General features: G+C 46.1%; 2 protein-coding genes across 2 annotated transcripts in view; one reads left to right on the top strand and one right to left on the bottom strand.

Annotated features, from left to right (window-relative positions):
• The window catches only part of gphna (gephyrin a), a 24142-nt gene extending 23157 nt beyond the window's left edge, over positions 1 to 985 (bottom strand). The window contains exon 1 of the mRNA XM_083923591.1: positions 912 to 985. Coding sequence (XP_083779717.1) covers positions 912 to 975 — 64 coding nt within the window. The 5' untranslated portion in view covers positions 976 to 985. The remainder of the gene's footprint in view (positions 1 to 911) is intronic.
• Positions 986 to 10366: 9381 nt separating this feature from the next.
• Positions 10367 to 15919, top strand: dnal1 (dynein, axonemal, light chain 1). The gene is made up of 8 exons (XM_083923945.1): positions 10367 to 10383; positions 10781 to 10819; positions 12219 to 12328; positions 13131 to 13186; positions 13272 to 13327; positions 14019 to 14145; positions 14257 to 14397; positions 15116 to 15919. The coding sequence occupies exons 1-8, from the start codon at positions 10381 to 10383 to the stop codon at positions 15163 to 15165; spliced, it is 582 nt and encodes a 193-aa protein (XP_083780071.1). The 5' UTR covers positions 10367 to 10380; the 3' UTR covers positions 15166 to 15919.
• Positions 15920 to 17500: the final 1581 nt, after the last annotated feature.

Raw genomic sequence — 17500 nt, forward strand, 5'->3', positions numbered from 1 at the left:
GCATTAGCCTCACGTCTCCCCTCCTGCCTTTTAGCAGAGACTACGGTCACACGACTGTGTCCTGGTCCCAGTCCTCCTCCTCCTCCTCCTCCTCCTCCTCCTCCTCCTCCTCCTCCTCCTGCACGACTCAGCTGAGCTCATTAGGAAACCTGCACAACACAATTCAATCCGCCAAAATAGCCTTTTAACAGCTACAAAAGGCACGGTTTATGATTCATAAATGTGCATTCCCGTCAATTAAACACCAGGCATCACACCCAAATGGCGTGCCCTTCAAAATAAAGCACAAAAACGTGAATGCAGAGCACCAGGAGCGGCCGACACATCGGATCTGCAAAGGGACATGAATAATGCAGCTGGTGTAGGCTCGGTTTACACAAATGTATCGTTCCCTTGCGTCAAGGTGGCAACAAACAGCACGGCCACACCGGAACAATAGTGGTGCTTTTCAAAATAAAAGCTCTACGGTAGTTTTAAGGAACGCTAGCACGACCGTTAGCCCCGCTAACGTTGGAAGTCTTCGCGGGGCGTCCTCCTCCCCGCTTTCTAACTTGACTACGGTGAAAATATCTCACTCCAATATCGTGTTTATATATTAAATACAACACAGAACATGTCAGATAGCATTCACACGTCGTACACTTTCAAATTAAACGTCGTTACGAAGCGAATCCCGCGTCTAAACACGGGGAAATAAAACCGCAGCTAACGGTTGAGCAATGACAGCCAAGTCAAGTCAACGACGCCGGCTAGCTTAGCTTAGCATAGTGGCTAACGGGAGCTAACGTTAGCTCGGCGGCGGAGACAGCTCGTATCGTGACACCGACACACGCAGGTAACCGTGGGTAAAACGCCGCGGAGGTGCACCCTTGAGAGGCGTTTTACCGCGTTTTGTTAGAGGGACTCCTTACCGGTGAGGATGCCCACTCGGGTCTGATGGTCGTGGTTGGTGAGCACCATCCCGTCCGCCGCCATGTTTACAACCTCTGTCTGCACTGTGCCGGCACATACATAGAAACAGTGTGGTGGTGTGCGGGCTGCTGCTGCACCTCTGGAGGACGTGTGTGTGTGTGTGTGTGTGTGAGAGAGAGAGAGTGTGAGTGAGTGTGTGTGTGTGTGTGTGTGCAGTCCAAAAGCGAGTATGTGCAGATTTGGGGCCTATCCCCCCAAAAAAACACACTGGTGGAGACAGAAGCTGGGGTATAAGAGTGATGTGACCTGTGTGTGAAGTTTATAATGCATTTCCCTGATAGTGTCTGGTCAGGCACAGAGGCGTAGCTAAATTATCTGGGGCCCCCCTGCAGAGTCCAACCATGAGGCCCCTCTCACACACACCAACATATGCCGACCACTCACTTTGCAGGTTTACACATTCATTGACTGTTCAAGCAGCGACGCATTAAAGGTTGAATATGAATCTTTATTAAAAGCTATATTTATATTTACACACACACACACACCTCTGGAGGACGTGTGTGTGTGTGTGAGAGAGAGTGTGTGTGTGTGTGTGTGCAGTCCAAAAGCGAGTAAGTGCAGATTTGAGGCCTATCCCCCCCCCAAAAAAACACACTGGTGGAGACAGAAGCTGGGGTATGAGAGTGATGTGACCTGTGTGTGAAGTTTATAATGCATTTCCCTGATAGTGTCTGGTCAGGCACAGAGGCGTAGCTAAATTATCCGGGGCCCCCCTGCAGAGTCCAACCATGAGGCCCCCCTCGCAAACACCAACATATGCCGACCACTCACTTTGCAGGTTTACACATTCATTGACTGTTCGACCAGCGACGCATTAAAGTTTGAATATGAATCTTTATTAAAAGCTATATTTATATTTACACACACACACACTCACCTCTGGAGGACGTGTGTGTGTGTGTGTGAGAGAGAGTGAGAGTGTGTGTGTGTGTGTGTGTGCAGTCCAAAAGCGACTAAGTGCAGATTTGGGGCCTATCCCCCCCAAAAAAACACACTGGTGGAGACAGAAGCTGGGGTATAAGAGTGATGTGACCTGTGTGTGAAGTTTATAATGCATTTCCCTGATAGTGTCTGGTCAGGCACAGAGGCGTAGCTAAATTATCCGGGGCCCCCCTGCAGAGTCCAACCACGAGGCCCCCCTCGCACACACTAACATATGCCGACCACTCACTTTGCAGGTTTACACATTCCTTGACTGTAAATCCACTGTAACCTGAGGAGCGTACCTATGTTCCCCGCTTTGATGAGGCGGTTGAAGTTCAGATCTGAGTCCATGACTACACCCAAGTTTCTGGCTTGGTCAATAAAACTGGGATTGCAACCATGCTTTAAGGGCGGCAGTAGCTCAGTCCCTGTGTGGACCATGTGTGGAGTGTGGACTTGTGGCTGGAGAGGTGCCAGTTCATCTCCTGGGCACTGACGATGTGCTGTTGAGCAAGGCACCGGACCCTCAACTGCTAGGAGCGCTGAGCCACTGGTGGCCCCCTCGCTCAGACATCCCTCCATTAATTGCATGTATATAGGTCTATTCATGTGTGTGTATTTCGGGCCTGTGTGTGTGTGTGTGTGTGTGTGTGTGTGTGTGTGTGTGTGTGTGTGTGTGTGTGTGTGTGTGTGTAACCTGTATAATAACAGAGTGAAAAAATTGAATTTCCCGTGCGGGATAAATAAAGTCATTCTTCTTCTTCTTCTTTAATGGAGCACAAACAGCAATAATTGTTTCTCATCTACATGATTGTGATAGGGCGACGCGGTGGTATAGTGGTTAGCACTGTCGCCTCACAGCGAGAGGGTTCCTGGTTTGAATCCCGGCTGGGGCCCTTCTGTGTGGAGTTTGCATGTTGTCCCCGTGTCTGTGTGGGTTTTCTCCGGGTTCTCCGGTTTCCTCCCACAGTCCAAAGACGTGCAGGTGTTCGGTTCATTGATGACTCTAAAATTGATCAGTAATATTTTTCATTCTGTTAAATAAAAACATTACCCGACTTTACTTGAGTCACACATTGATTATGATCATTTTCCAGGTGTTTAACGGTCAAATTGACCCCTAGAATAAACGGTGTTAGGCAACAGGAGGGTTAAGCAAACCCCACACTGTAAAACCTTGAGTTAGTTACACTCAAATCGATGCCTTTAACCATTTAAGTTGGAAAACCCAAACAATGTAAGTACAAGTAAATCTAATATTTATTGTTAAGGCAACAAAAGTGAATTAATGTTGTCCCCGTGTCTGCGTGGGTTCATGAAAGATTAACAGGAATAAGCAAACTCCATCCTGATGAAGACAGTTCTGATGTGTGAAGGGGACCAGGTTAATCAGTCTCTACTGTAGATGATCTTTATAGTCGCCACATCTTGCTCCTCTGCAGGTTTGGAGCCTTTCAGCTCATCGTTCCCTGTGGAGAAGAGGCTCGAGTTGACCGTAAGGACCCAGTCTGCGATCCTCTGGTTAGTGTAGTACTCATCATCATCGCTGCCCTCCTTCCTTCCCAGACGACCTTTGTCTTTGTCTTCCGAGCCCTCAGATTCTGTTTCAATAGCTGAGTCATCGGAGCAGAAATCTCTTTGTTGCCTTGCTTCGCAGGCATCATGTTTAAGCCCGACTGGCATCGTCGTGCTGCCGTCACTGGCACCGGCATCACTCGCGTCATTCTTCTTTTGTCGGACCAGAGGGTCCACCGGTGCCGGAGTCAGCGTCGCAGCTGGCTGACCATCAAAGGTCCGTTTAATCAGTCTGCTGCTGTTTTCCAAATCCTTGACAGCTGCTTTGTTTCCTGCTGCGAGGGAAACACTGATTTTACCGTATTTGTGCGTCTCCTGATTGACTTCCCCAGTTTTTCTAACCAACACATGAAACTCTGTATTTCTTGTCATCACCTTACCGGTTGGTAGATGAGTGCCGTGCCCTTTGGGTTTGGCGGACTCCTTGCCGCACGCCGGTAGAGATTCCACTTTCCCGGAGATGGTTCTGGATCGGCTGATAGGGGGAAGAGGGACGCCGGTCCTTGGTCTTGGTTTGGACGGACCCGTGAGGCATCTTGACCTGGTCAGGACGTGCGGAGGGTCGGCTGATTTTGCAGCTGGTTGGAGATAAATGGATCGCGTTTTGATGTCTGCAGCAACTGCTACACCAATCCTTTGGAGGCTGATCTCCACAGTTCGACTTCTCCTTTCACTGACGTTCAATCCCCATCGTCCGGACCCTCGGCTCCTGTTCAGGTCTGACCGATCCTGCTTGTTATGAACAGCTGTGTGTGAACTTTTCATGGCTTCGACAGCTAGTCGCGTCCTCTGTCAGTAAAGTGGATCCATCTTTGACACACATGGACCTACCTATGTGACTGTTAACCTGTCTTTATACTGCCTGTCCCTAGAAGACTCCACCCACTACACACACACACACACACACACACACACACAGAAGTCACTTGATCCGTAACATCCTACTCCTTCAATTGGAGGGTAGTATGTGTGTTTCTTTGCATAGCTCGAGAAGCGTTCGTCTAATCTACTTCACACTTTGCAGGTGTATTGCTGGGGACCCAAGGAAGTTTCACGACGAATTTGGTGGAATTTGGACATGTGACCATTCGTGACACATTCAATGAATTTTGACTAAACCATAAGCAACTGCTCTGTGCAGTGGCAGGGCTTCAGAGCCAGTGGCGTGAACAGACTTTTTAAAGGGCAGGGGCGAAAATGAAAAAAAAAGGGCACATATAGCACGTCCTCGCCACTGAAGAGGGCACTTTAACACACGTTTTGGCTCCTAGAGGACAATTTAGCACATGTTTTGGCTCCTAGAGGACACTTTAGCACACATTTTGGCTCCTAGAGTGCACTTTAGCACATGTTTTGGCTCCTAGATGACACTTTAGCACGTATTTTGGCTCCTAGAGGACACTTTAGCACACGTTTTGGCTCCTAGAGTGCACTTTAGCACATGTTTTGGCTCCTAGAGGACAGTTTAGCACGTATTTTGGCTCCTAGAGGACACTTTAACACACGTTTCGGCTCCTAGCGGACACTTTAGCACACGTTTTGGCTCCTAGAGGACACTTTAGCACACGTTTTGGCTCCTAGAGGGCACTTTAGCACACATTTTTGGCTCCTAGAGGACACTTTAGCACACGCTTTGGCTCCTAGAGGGCACTTTAGCACACATTTTGGCTCCTAGAGGGCACTTTAGCACCATTTTTGGCTCCCAAAAGGCCACTTTAGCATGTGTTTCGGCGGCCATGAGGGAACTTTGGAGTTGGAAGTTTGAAGTTTGCCAAGTGACCGAACCAATCATTGTTGGTTTAGAGGTGGGTCGAAGTGTGACGCAACAAGAAGAGACTGTTGAGTGTGAACAACATGGAGGCTTCCACGGATGAGATGAGCAGTTATGGAGCGAGCCGCTCACTAACTCTTTGTTCTCTGGATCCTTCTGTTGAATATGGACCGGGCTCCTGAAATTGGGCCTTTGATCCGTAAATTCACGTTAAACACAAAGGGAAAATCTCCTTTACCCACATGTTGTTTCCTTTCTGAGCTTTGCCTCCACGCTGTTAGCACGTCACACGCTTCACTCATCTGATTGGTTGGTTTGGCCCGTATGTTGGTGACAGACAGATGGTTTATCCAATCAGAAACCAGGATTTTCACCCCTTCACCAAAAGATCTTTAAACCAGAGTTCAGATGGATCTGCTGAGACCATGAGAATCCATCTGGAGGAGTCAGGTTAATTGTAAAGGCCCTTGAGGCAATGTGTTGTCTTGTTCACTGGGTTTGACCTGAATGGACAAACCTCTTCCACACGTGTCTCTCAGATTAAACCTCCAGTAAAATATTCACTACTTAGGGTATCTGATCCTGCACCGTGCATATATAGGACAATATGGTCAGAACAGGAAATGAGTGGTGTGTGTGCCGCAAACCTAAGCCTGAGGTTTCGGTTTCAAGTCACGTTCTTAAGAGCTCCTCACCGACTCCATCGAAATCCACTTCCTGGTCATTTAATTAAAGCTCGGCCCAAACCGGGAACGGGAGGAGGGGATTATTTAGCAGCTGTCACAGATAGGGCGCAGTTCAGTCGCAGCATACACTGATTGGGATAAAAGGAACAAAAATGCATCAAAAAGCCGTTTTCACAACAAACCACCGGGTGTCTCCAATAGTTATATAGTGTTATAAACATCATTCAGTCTCAAACGTCTTGACTTACAGCGTGCACCCATTGACTGTGGTTCAATGAAGATAATATCTCTCCAGACACGTACGTCACCAAACATGTTGACGCTGTACTCATCAGGCGGCTCTAGAGTTGCAGTGGGTGTATTATGAGCTGTGTGTTTTGGTCCGTGACACTGTACACCGCCCGCAGGGACCGGTTAGCCCGTCCTGGCCGTGGTGAGCTCACTTCTTCCACTGACTCGGGTACAGTACATCATCTTAAAGCTGGGAACGTGAGGATAACGTGAGATGCAGCTCAGCGACGTGTGTGTCATAAGTCATAAATCTGTAATAGACTTTGTGTTTTGATAAGGTCTCATCTCATCTCATCTTCAGCCTCTTATCCGGGGTCGGGTCTCAGGGGCAGCAGCTCCAGCAGGGGACCCCAAACTTCCCTTTCCCGGGCCACATTAACCAGCTCTAACTGGGGGATCCTGAGGCGTTCCCAGGCCAGTGTGGAGATCTAATCTCTCCACCTGGTCCTGGGTCTTCCCCGAGGCCTCCTCCCAGCTGGACGTGCCTGGAACACCTCCCTAGGGAGGCGCCCAGGGTTCATCCTTACCAGATGATCCTGAACCACCTCAACTGGCTCCTTTCAACACAAAGGAGCAGCGTCTCTACTCCAAGTTCCTCACGGATGCTGAACTTCTCCCCCTCTCTCTAAGGGAGACTCCAGCCCCCCTCCTGAGGAAACACATTTCACACGCTTGGACCTGGACCTGGTTCTTTGGGTCCTGACCCAGCTTTCATTACCACAGGTGAGGGTAGGAACGAAGATTGACCGGTAGAGCGACTGCAGCACCGCCCCCGCTGCTTGTTTTGATAAGGTGCCTGTTCAAATGTTGGATGTTGAGACTGTATATATTCTTAGAACGTTATGATGGAAGTACATTTTAACTATTATTATTTGATTAGGACAATGCACATTCATTAACATATCAAAGGGCATCTTTTAAAGGTGGTATAACTGTCACAGTTTCTGAGATGAGCTGGCCGTGTGTTCGAACACTGCGTTCCTCTGATGGAGCAAATATTCAAACGAGAACTTTGAAGAGGAGAAGGAACAGCATGATCAAGAATTGATAAAAAAAAATGGTCAAATGGTCAAAGAACCCTCCAAAATACTGAACCGGGAGGGGTTGGCAGAGGGAGCGGTCACCTCCACTTGTGGCCCAATTGTTGAAAAACGTATGCTAAAGTGCTCTATTGGAGCATAAACGTGTGCGAAAGTGCCCTCTAGGAGCCAAAACGTGTGCTAAAGTGCCCTCTAGGAGCCGAAACGTGTGCTAAAGTGCCCTCTAGGTGCCAAAACGTGTGCTAAAGTGCCCTCTAGGAGCCCAAACGTGTGCTAAAGTGCCCTCTAGGAGCCCAAACGTGTGCTAAAGTGCCCTCTAGGTGCCAAAACGTGTGCTAAAGTGCTCTCTAGGAACCGAAACGTGTGCTAAAGTGCTCTCTAGGAGCCAAAATGTGTACTAAAGTGTCCTCTAGGAGCCAAAACATGTGCTAAAGTGTCCTCTAGGAGCCCAAACGTGTGCTAAAGTGTTCTTTAGGAGCCCAAACGTGTGCTAAAGTGTCCTCTAGGAGCCAAAACATGTGCTAAAGTGTTCTTTAGGAGCCGAAACATATGCTAAAGTGTCCTCTAGGAGCATAAACGTGTGCTAAAGTGTCCTCTAGGAGCCGAAACGTGTGCTAAAGTGTCCTCTAGGAGCCACAACGTGTGCTAAAGTGTCCTCTAGGAGCCAAAACATGTGCTAAAGTGCCCTCTAGGAGCCAAAACATGTGCTAAATTGTCCTCTAGGAGCCAAAACGTGTGCTAAAGTGCCCTCTTCGGTGGCGAGGACACACCAGCAGTAGTTTTTTTGGCCATGTAATCCTGTCAGCTCCACCAGCTTGTGCACGATTCATCATAAAGTCGATGTTTACATTTGAAAACCATCAGTCAGGAGACCGGTGCGTTGAATTCCTCTCCCGATGAGCGTCACAACTGTGCAACGTCAATCACAAACAGTTTTGTTAATATTTGTAGCATAGACGAAAGAGCACACATTTGCATAAATTTAGCATAAAATAGGTGGTAATGGAGAGACAACTGGAGAGGTCGACCTCCTTCTTATACACAGGTGATTCATTGTAAAATCAGTTAAAGACTGAATTAAATCTCAAGGTTAAAGTCAGGACATACTGAGGCCCGAGTACAGACTGTCATGCAGTACTAACCTTGTATCACTGGAGGGCAGTAATGCAATGCTATACACAGGGGTATCAGCAGATACCCCGGTAATATTTGTCAGTATGTACAGCATCATGACCCATATCTGTTTACATTGTGTTAAGAAGACTGAACACCATCTTTAGTTTGCAGAAACAGAACATCAAGATCAATGTCTGACACCTTTCCTTTGCTTTCAAGTTGCAGGAAAAGTAGTAAGAAGAAGAGGTAGATGCTGATATTCTTAAACACTGGCCCGACTTTAATCCAGCCACTGATAAAACACTCTCTACACTAGTGATTTTCTAATAAGTAGCAGACTTTTATCTTGTTCATCTGCTGTTAAACTGTTCTCTGAACTGGGTCAAAGCAGGGGCGTGCACAGACTTTCTGTACACGCAGGGGTGAAAAGGGAAAAAAAAGGTCACATTGAGCACGTCCTCGCCACTGAAGAGGACACTATAGCACACATTTTGGCTCCTGGAGAGCACCAAGGCACACGTTTTGGCTCTTATAGGGCACTTTAGCACACAATTGGGTTCCTCGAGGACACTTTAGCACACGTTTTGGCTCCTAGAGGGCACTTTAGCATGAATTTTGGCTTGCAAAAGGGCACTTTAGCACACGTTTAGGCTCCTAGAGGGCACTTTAGCACACGTTTTGGCTCCTAGAGGACACATTAGCACACGATTAGGCTCCTAGAGGAAACTTTAGCACACGTTTTGGCTCCTAGAGGAAACTTTAGCACACATTTAGGCTCCTAGAGAACACTTAAGCACACGTTTTGGCTCCTAGAGGGCACTTTAGCCTGAATTTTGGTTCCTAGAGGACACTTTAGCACACGTTTTGACTCCTAGAGGGCACTTTAGCACACGTTTAGGCTCCTACACTTTAGCACACGTTTTGGCTCCTAGAGTGCACTTTAACACATGTTGTGGCTCCTAGAGGGCACTTAAGCACATGTTTTGGCTCCTAGAGGGCACTTAAGTCCACGTTTTGGCTCCTAGAGTGCACTTTAACACATGTTGTGGCTCCTAGAGGGCACTTAAGCACATGTTTTGGCTCCGAGAGGGCACTTAAGTCCACGTTTAGGCTCCTAGAGGACACTTTAGCATATGTTTTGGCTTCTAGAGGGCACTTTAGCACACGTTTTGGCTCCTAGAGTGCACTTTAACACATGTTGTGGCTCCTAGAGGGCACTTAAGCACATGTTTTGGCTCCGAGAGGGCACTTAAGTCCACGTTTAGGCTCCTAGAGGACACTTTAGCATATGTTTTGGCTTCTAGAGGGCACTTTAGCACACGTTTTGGCTTCTAGAGGGCACTTTAGCACAATTTTTGACTCCCAAAGGATACTTAAGCACACGTTTTGGTTCCTAGAGAGCACCTAAGCACACTATTGGGCTCCTAGAGGGCACTTTAGCACGCATTTAGGCTCCTAGAGAGCACTTTAGCACACATTCTGGCTCCTAGAGGACACATTAGCACACATTCTGGCTCCTAGAGGACACATTAGCACACTTTTAGGCTCCTAGAGGACACTTTAGCACATGTTTTGGTTCCTAAAGAGCACTTTAGCACGAATTTTGGCTCCTAGAGGACACTTAAGCACATGTTTTGGTTCCTAGAGGACACTTTAGCACTTGTTTTGGTTCCTAGAGGACACTTTAGTACACGTTTTGGTTCCTAGAGAGCACTTTAGCACACATTCTGGCTCCTAGAGGACACATTAGCACACATTCTGGCTCCTAGAGGACACATTAGCACACTTTTAGGCTCCTAGAGGACACTTTAGCACGTGTTTTGGTTCCTACAGAGCACTTTAGCACGAATTCTGGCTCCTAGAGGACACTTTAGCACACATTCTGGCTTGCAAAAGGGAACTTTAGCACACTATTGGCCAGTGGGTCAAACCCACTGCGCATGCGCAGCTTGGAGGCTGCCTCCCAGCACCATAGCAACCAGAGCGGACGTCAACCGTCAACATGGTGAGTGTGTGTGTTGTTGTCGCTATTCCGTGTTTTATATTTATATTTCACCTCCATGAACATAACCAGCTGCTCTCAGCAGGCAACGTCTCGTGTCTGACAGCAGACACTTCACCTGACCGGCTACACTGTTGATGCTGTCGGGCAATAAAGGCTAACTTTAATTAGCTAGTTAGCTGCTGTTACGGGTCACAACATCACAACACACACGGCTGCGGGTGTGTGTGTGTACTCTGACATTTACTGCTCACTCACAGTGAAGGGTGAACCTCAAAACGACTGAATTAAAATAATAAATAAAGACTTAATAAAGGTCTATTGTGTGTAAACAGCAGCTATATGTGTGTAATGCAGCCTCCTGTGTAACTGAATGTCATGTATTGTTTATTGTCTCCAGGCCAAAGCAACGACTGTGAGAGAAGCTCTGTCCAAATGGGTGAGTGGACAACAAACACACAACACCGTGCAAACAGGGCTTCACTCACTGGCAACACATTTGTATATAAAGCAGATCCAGCCACTGATAAAACACTCTCTGCACCAGTGATGTTAAAGTAGCAGACTTTTATCTTGTTCATCTGCTGTTAAACTGTTCTCTGAACTGGGTCAAACCAGGGGCGGGCACAGACTTTCTGGAGGGCGGGGGCGAAAAGGGAAAAAAAGGGCACATATGGCACGTCCTCGCCACTGAAGAGGGCGCTTTAGCACATGTTTTGGCTCCTAGAGGGCACTTAAGCACACATTTTGGCTCTTAGAGGACACTTTAGCACACATCTATGCTCCTAGAGGGCACTTTAGAACACGTTTTGGCTCTTAGAGGATACTTAAGCACACATTTTGGTTCCTAGAGGACACTTTAGCACACGTTTTGGCTCCTAGAGGACACTTAAGCACGCATTTTGGCTCCTAGAGGACACTTAAGCACTTGTTTTGGTTCCTAGAGGACACTTAAGCACACGTTTTTGCTCCTAGAGGACACTTAAGCACATGTTTTGGCTCCTAGAGGTCACTTTAACACGAGTTTTGGCTCCTAGAGGACACTTTAGCACACGTTTTGGCTCCTAGAGGACACTAAAGCACGCATTTTGGCTCCTAGAGGACACTTAAGCACATGTTTTGGCTCTTATAGGACACTTTAGCACGCGTTTTGGTTCCTAGAGAAGACAGAACACCGTGCAAACAGGGCTTGACTAACTGGCCACAATGTTGTATATAAAGTATATTAAGAAACATAAATACCTCATGCAAAGAGCAGCTTCTTATCCACATAATAAAAATGATGCAAGGATGTAGAAGATTCATTAAAGACATAACTCTACTGAAGAATACAGCATTTATTAACATTATCATGAATCTGTAGCAACAATAAACACTGAAGTCTAATGCAGTTCAAATGCATCAAATTCTTAAAACCTAGAACATTTAGATTTTAATTGACAGCCTTAATAATTACTCTATATACGATACATCTAAGCAGCGATCACATACAGGTGCATCTCTAAATTTAAGACCATCATGATATTTTTTGGCTGAAGCAGCGAGTAGGAGCAACTCGGCTGAAATTCACCTGCATGTGGCGGGTGTTAATGTCAAGCCCTGCATGCAACACTGTGTAATACAATTACACTTTTGTATTCATACAAGTAAGTAAAGCACTTTTGTGCCCCCCCCCCCACAACCCTGACATTGGATCTGCACCCCTGGATTGTAGCATATGTAATTGCATCTTTTGTGTGTGTGTGTGTGTGTGTGTGTGTGTGTGTGTGTGTGTGTGTGTGTGTGTGTGTGTGTGTGTGTGTGTGTGTGTGTGTGTGTGTGTGTGTGTGTGTGTCCAGGAGGAAAAGTCAGGGGAGAAAGTGAGTGAGACTAAAGCCATCAAACTGTACGGTCAGGTTCCTCCTATAGAGAAGATGGACGCCTCTCTCTCCACACTCACCAACTGCGAGTAAGTCCTAAAAGATACGGTTGCTTTGGTTTTTATGTTCTTTTTAGCACCTTTAGTTTGGCGTAGAGTCAGCCGTAGTATTAGCTATTTGAAGCCTTTGTTTTTAAAGTTTCTGCATGCATTTAAAGGCCTTTAAAACTATGAGATCAGCCGTTTAGCTCGTGTTTGGATGTCGTTGGGTTCAAGTAGCTGCCCGATTGAAAAGTTTAATTCATAGACTGTATAAAAAACGGACGTAGCGTCTCCGTCAAGGTCCGTTCTCTCAACTTGATCCAATCGTCCTCGCCTACGGGAGTGTCCATCTTGTCGGACTTTGACTCCGCCTCATTTCCTCTGACCAAAAAAGGGCATGTATGTGACGTTGGGGGGAGGGGCGTACGTCCATCTGGCTGACGTTTACCTCCGAGGAGAAGTGAGGGCCAGAGGCTAGCTGTCACTCAAGAGGCCACACCCCTAATTATTCATAAACTTTAACCTCCAATAAAATAAAAACTAGCCCCTCCCCCTCAGTGTTGTCATGGAGATCTGAGCTAAACACACAGACTAGAATGTTCTTTTGTCCTTAAACAGGTTTAATGATGCTGTGTAAACGGCCTGTTTAACATGGGGCTCAATGAGAAAGTGCTCTGTTATGAAACCTGCCCCTAGTGGACACTCAGAGAACTGACACTGACGGAGCTTCCTGATTGGATCAAACAGGAAGTCGCTGTGGTGGAGGGGGGGGGTTGGGTATAACCTTTATGTGTATTTACCAGTGACCAGTCGGCTCTACTTCCTCCCGTAATGTACGTTTCCTCCACAGGAAGCTCTCGCTGTCCACAAACTGCATCGAAAAAATAACCAATCTCAACGGCCTGAGTGAGTACTGACTGCACAAACACACACAATCACACACAAACACACACGAGTCAATGATGTGACGTCCTTTTGTGTGTTCTTCCAGAGAACTTGAGGATATTATCGTTAGGAAGAAATAACATCAAGGCCCTCACTGGGCTGGTGAGTTACACGACACCACACACAATTAACAGTAACTACTAATTAATTATTATTTACACCTCTTTTATGTCTTTCTTGGCCCAGTTTGATCACTTTTCAGAATTACCGTATTTCCCGCACTATAAGTTGCACCTAAAAACCTTCAAACGTCTCAAAAGCCGACAGTGCGCCTTATAACCCGTTGCTCCTTATATATGGACCAATATTGAGCCACAACAGGTCTCCAACTACGGTGAGCAGCCGCCGACTCTATTTTCCCCCGTAGAAGAAGTAACGCGCGGTGCATGTTGAGATATACGACTGCGTGAAGCGTGCCGTTTCATTTCCATGTGTGTGTTTGTGTAAAGAGCCCAAAATGGCTCCTGTTAAGAGACACGCTTACGACGCAGAGTTTACACTCACGGCCATTAGTCACGCAGCAGAACACGGGAATAGAGCAGCAGCCAGAGAGTTGAACATGAACCAATCAATGGTGCCGAAGTGGAGGAAGCAACAAGACGACCTCCCCTGACTGTTGTGTTGACGTTCCCTTTAGCGCAGCTCCATCTAATGGATGCAGAACGTAACCCCAGCCTCCACTGTAGCGTCTGTTCTATGCGCCTTATAATGTGGTGCGCCTTATAGTGCGGAAGATACGGTACTTACATGCTAAATACATACTGTGTGTGTGTGTGTGTGTGTGTGTGTGCAGGAGGCCGTTGGGGACACATTAGAAGAGCTGTGGATCTCCTATAACTTGATAGAGAAACTGAAAGGAATTCAAGCCATGAAGAACCTCAAAGTCCTCTACATGTCCAACAACCTGGTCAAAGAATGGGGTAAACACAACAAACACACATTGAAACAGACAAAGCAACAAAGACAAATGACAAATGAGAACCCTGTGATCCCTTTCGTCCGGTACATGAAGTGTTTTCTGTGTCCCGTAGGAGAGTTTGTGAGGCTGGCCGACCTGCCGTGCCTCGCGGACCTGGTGTTCGTTGGAAACCCTCTGGAGGAAAAGCACTCGGCGGAGGGAACCTGGATGGATGAAGCCTCCAAAAGACTTCCCAATCTGAAGAAACTAGACGGTGAGCGTGTTTCAGCAGCAAATGTGTGAACAAAGTGCTTCTGTTGGGATGAAATAAGCAGTAAGAACACGTAATGGGACTGTGCGTAGGAGTGGACCTGGGTGAAACAGCGTAATACGGTCTGATGAAATCATTTTGTGAAGAGACTGCATGTTCGTTGGGCTTTTATCCAGCAGTCCACATGGTGACTTAATATTCCTAATCACGTCCGACAGCGTGACCGTGGTCTGCAGGTAGCATAAACTAAAGGTGGTTAACCTACCTAATGTGTATCAGGGCGTTCACATGCACATCAGTGACCTTAAAAAAGATTATTGAAGTCCCCTGGTGTCCATGTGCGGGGGTTGAATGGTAAAATGAGGGAGTAACTCTTCCTCCGGTACAGTAGGTGGAGCTCCACCTACTGTACTGTAGTAGGTACAGTACAGTAACTGCAGTAACGTTAGTGGTCATGTGCATTTCACCAGTGTGTGTGTGTGTGTGTGTGTGTGTGTGTGTGTGTGTGTGTGTGTGTGTGTGTGTGTGTGTGTGTGTGTGTGTGTGGGGTGCGGACACGCCTTCATGATGTGTGAGATTAACTTGATAAGGTTGTTTTTTGTCACCTTGCCTCTCAGGGCTTCAGTGAGTGAAAAATCGAAACCATAAAAACAAGACACGTAACAACAATAATTAACTATTTGAAGAAATGATCGATGATCACTTTCCCCGTTGTTTCCAGGAACCCCAGTCATCAAACAGGAAGTGGACGAAGGAGATGCAGAGAGCTGAGCAGCACGACTCTCTGCGACTCTACCACCCCCCGGTCCTCCTTTTTTTAGGTTTTGTACGGTTCGTTTTGGTGCTTTTCTTTATATAATCTGATTTTTTACAACAGTTCAGACTTTGTTGTCGGCGGAAAAGCACAAGATCACCAATAAATACACAGTTGTGTAGGTTTTAGAATCACAAGAGTCTGTTCAGTTGTTAAAACTTAAGGCCTTTGGACCAGACATTTAGACACATGTGTTGTTTCTATAGTTTTACGCTGGTTTTTACTATGAAATATGAAGGAAATTCACTCTAATGCTAACTGTTCTTGTTAACTGGAAACAAACTGTGGGGACTTTCCCATTCACGGGCCAAAAACACTTAACATGTGTTGTTTGTTTGTGTGTCTTTGATTTGAAATGCCTTTCTATGTTCCTCGTGCATGAACTAAAGCACAGCGGTGAACACACACTAGTGAGAAGACACACACTCCTGGACCTTCTCTAGCCTAACAGGAGGTAGTTGTACACACCCAGCGCTGTCATCTCCACAGAGAGACGGTCAGTTAAAGCTCAATATCAGCTCTATGATGCTACAGCTGCATCATATCGTACGAGGCAGTGGGACGATCGATGCTTAGAAGAAGTAAGGGAAACATTTTAATGTCAACCACAAATTAAATATCCAGGAAGTAGCTGCGTCCTGCTGTGGTACTAAACCACCCCAGGGTCATTTTCAGCAAACAAAATAAACAAATAAGACATCGAGACCATTTTTAACGGAGAAATCCAGGAGAGTCGCTAACAGCCGAATGTGGCTAACAGTGATTAGCTCGGGGCAGCACGGTGAAGGCATTCAAAGGTCTTTTTTAACCACTAATGCTGCTGAAAATAACAGCAAACCTCTGCAGCAGCATGAGAAGAGTCCCTACACACAAAACAAAGCAGCAGCAGCGTAGTTAGTGAAGCCAGAGTTTATTAAAGAGTGTTTTAAAGACTTTAAAGACTGGCCCCTGTACCAGCTCCTCTCATAGTAAAGTCCATTACAGTGGAAGGAGCCCATTGCTGCTTTGTTGTGTGTGTGTAGGGACTGTTTGCTGTTATTTTCAGCAGCATTAGTGGTTAAAAAAGACCTTTGAATGCCTTCACCGTGCTGCCCCGAGCTAATCACTGTTAGCCACGTCCGGCTGTTAGCGACTCCCCTGGATTTCTCCGTTAATAGTTGTTACACACGGAAAAAATACGCTGAAATCGGTCTTTTACCAAACTCTGACTTCTCAGGTTCTAAGCAGCATTAGCACTAAACTGGGAGGTTAGCTTAGCGTTTACTTCTCACGGCACATGAAGGGACCATCTCCAGCTACACTGCAACAGCCTTTGGGCAGAACTGAGGAGCAAACGCAGCTGAGTGACCGAAAAACATCAGCAGCTGTGTCTGAGGTCCTGCTCTTTACGTCTGAAACTGGTCTCCTGTGTTGTTGTTTTTGTCAGTTCTAGGTAACGTTTGGTTCCTTGTTCCTGTTTCTCTTTAAGTTGTGACACTAAAGTTAATGCGTGTTAACGTTTGCATTAACTACATCACACGTCGTCTGTGTAAAATGAATTATTTAAGTTATTCAGGCATGTTTGTACAAACAGTTGTGACGTGTTTATTTGTTATTTTGATATTTGAAATAAATACTATTGAAGTATCTTCGTTCGACCTTCTCACTTATAAAATTTACTTACATGTTCTGTTCAAGATTATGTTCATAAATTAAAACCATGTTAGGATTTCTTTTATGTCCAGAAGTAAAAAGCTAACGTTAGGTTATAAACGAACTAACCACTGACTTCCAGCTGATTTCATTTCTACGGCGTATTAGTCTCATTTAGCCACTTGTTAGCAGCTTTTAGGTCTTTTAACTTTTTTTAAAGACACGTACAAGCTTCAAAATACACCAGCGGCGTGTTAACTGACATCTTTTATGTCGTAGAACAAAACGTAAAAAACATCCCACCAAATTCCATTAATATCAAAAGAACTTTATCCCAACCGGGGATAAACCCCACTTCTGACCTGTGCGCCAATAACTGTGAGCCCATGTGCATCCTGAGCCCCTCAAAAATGACACAGCGCTGTGGAAAAATAATAATACTTTCATCAAAAACAACAGGTTTCCTCGCACTTTCAGTGTCAGGGGCTCGGGCCCTAAAAAATGAATACATGCTTTTGTCTCCAAACAGATGGAGGCTCTGCTGCAGCAGCATTCACATAAACATACAGTAAAAAGACCTTAAAGCTTCCTGTTCACCAACGCTTTTTGCTAAATTAATAAATGTTTTTTAGATTTTCTCCTTTTAACTTATATCTTATT

This window comes from Echiichthys vipera, assembly GCF_963691815.1.
Source record: "Echiichthys vipera genome assembly, chromosome: 12".
Classification (NCBI taxonomy): domain Eukaryota; kingdom Metazoa; phylum Chordata; class Actinopteri; order Perciformes; family Trachinidae; genus Echiichthys; species Echiichthys vipera.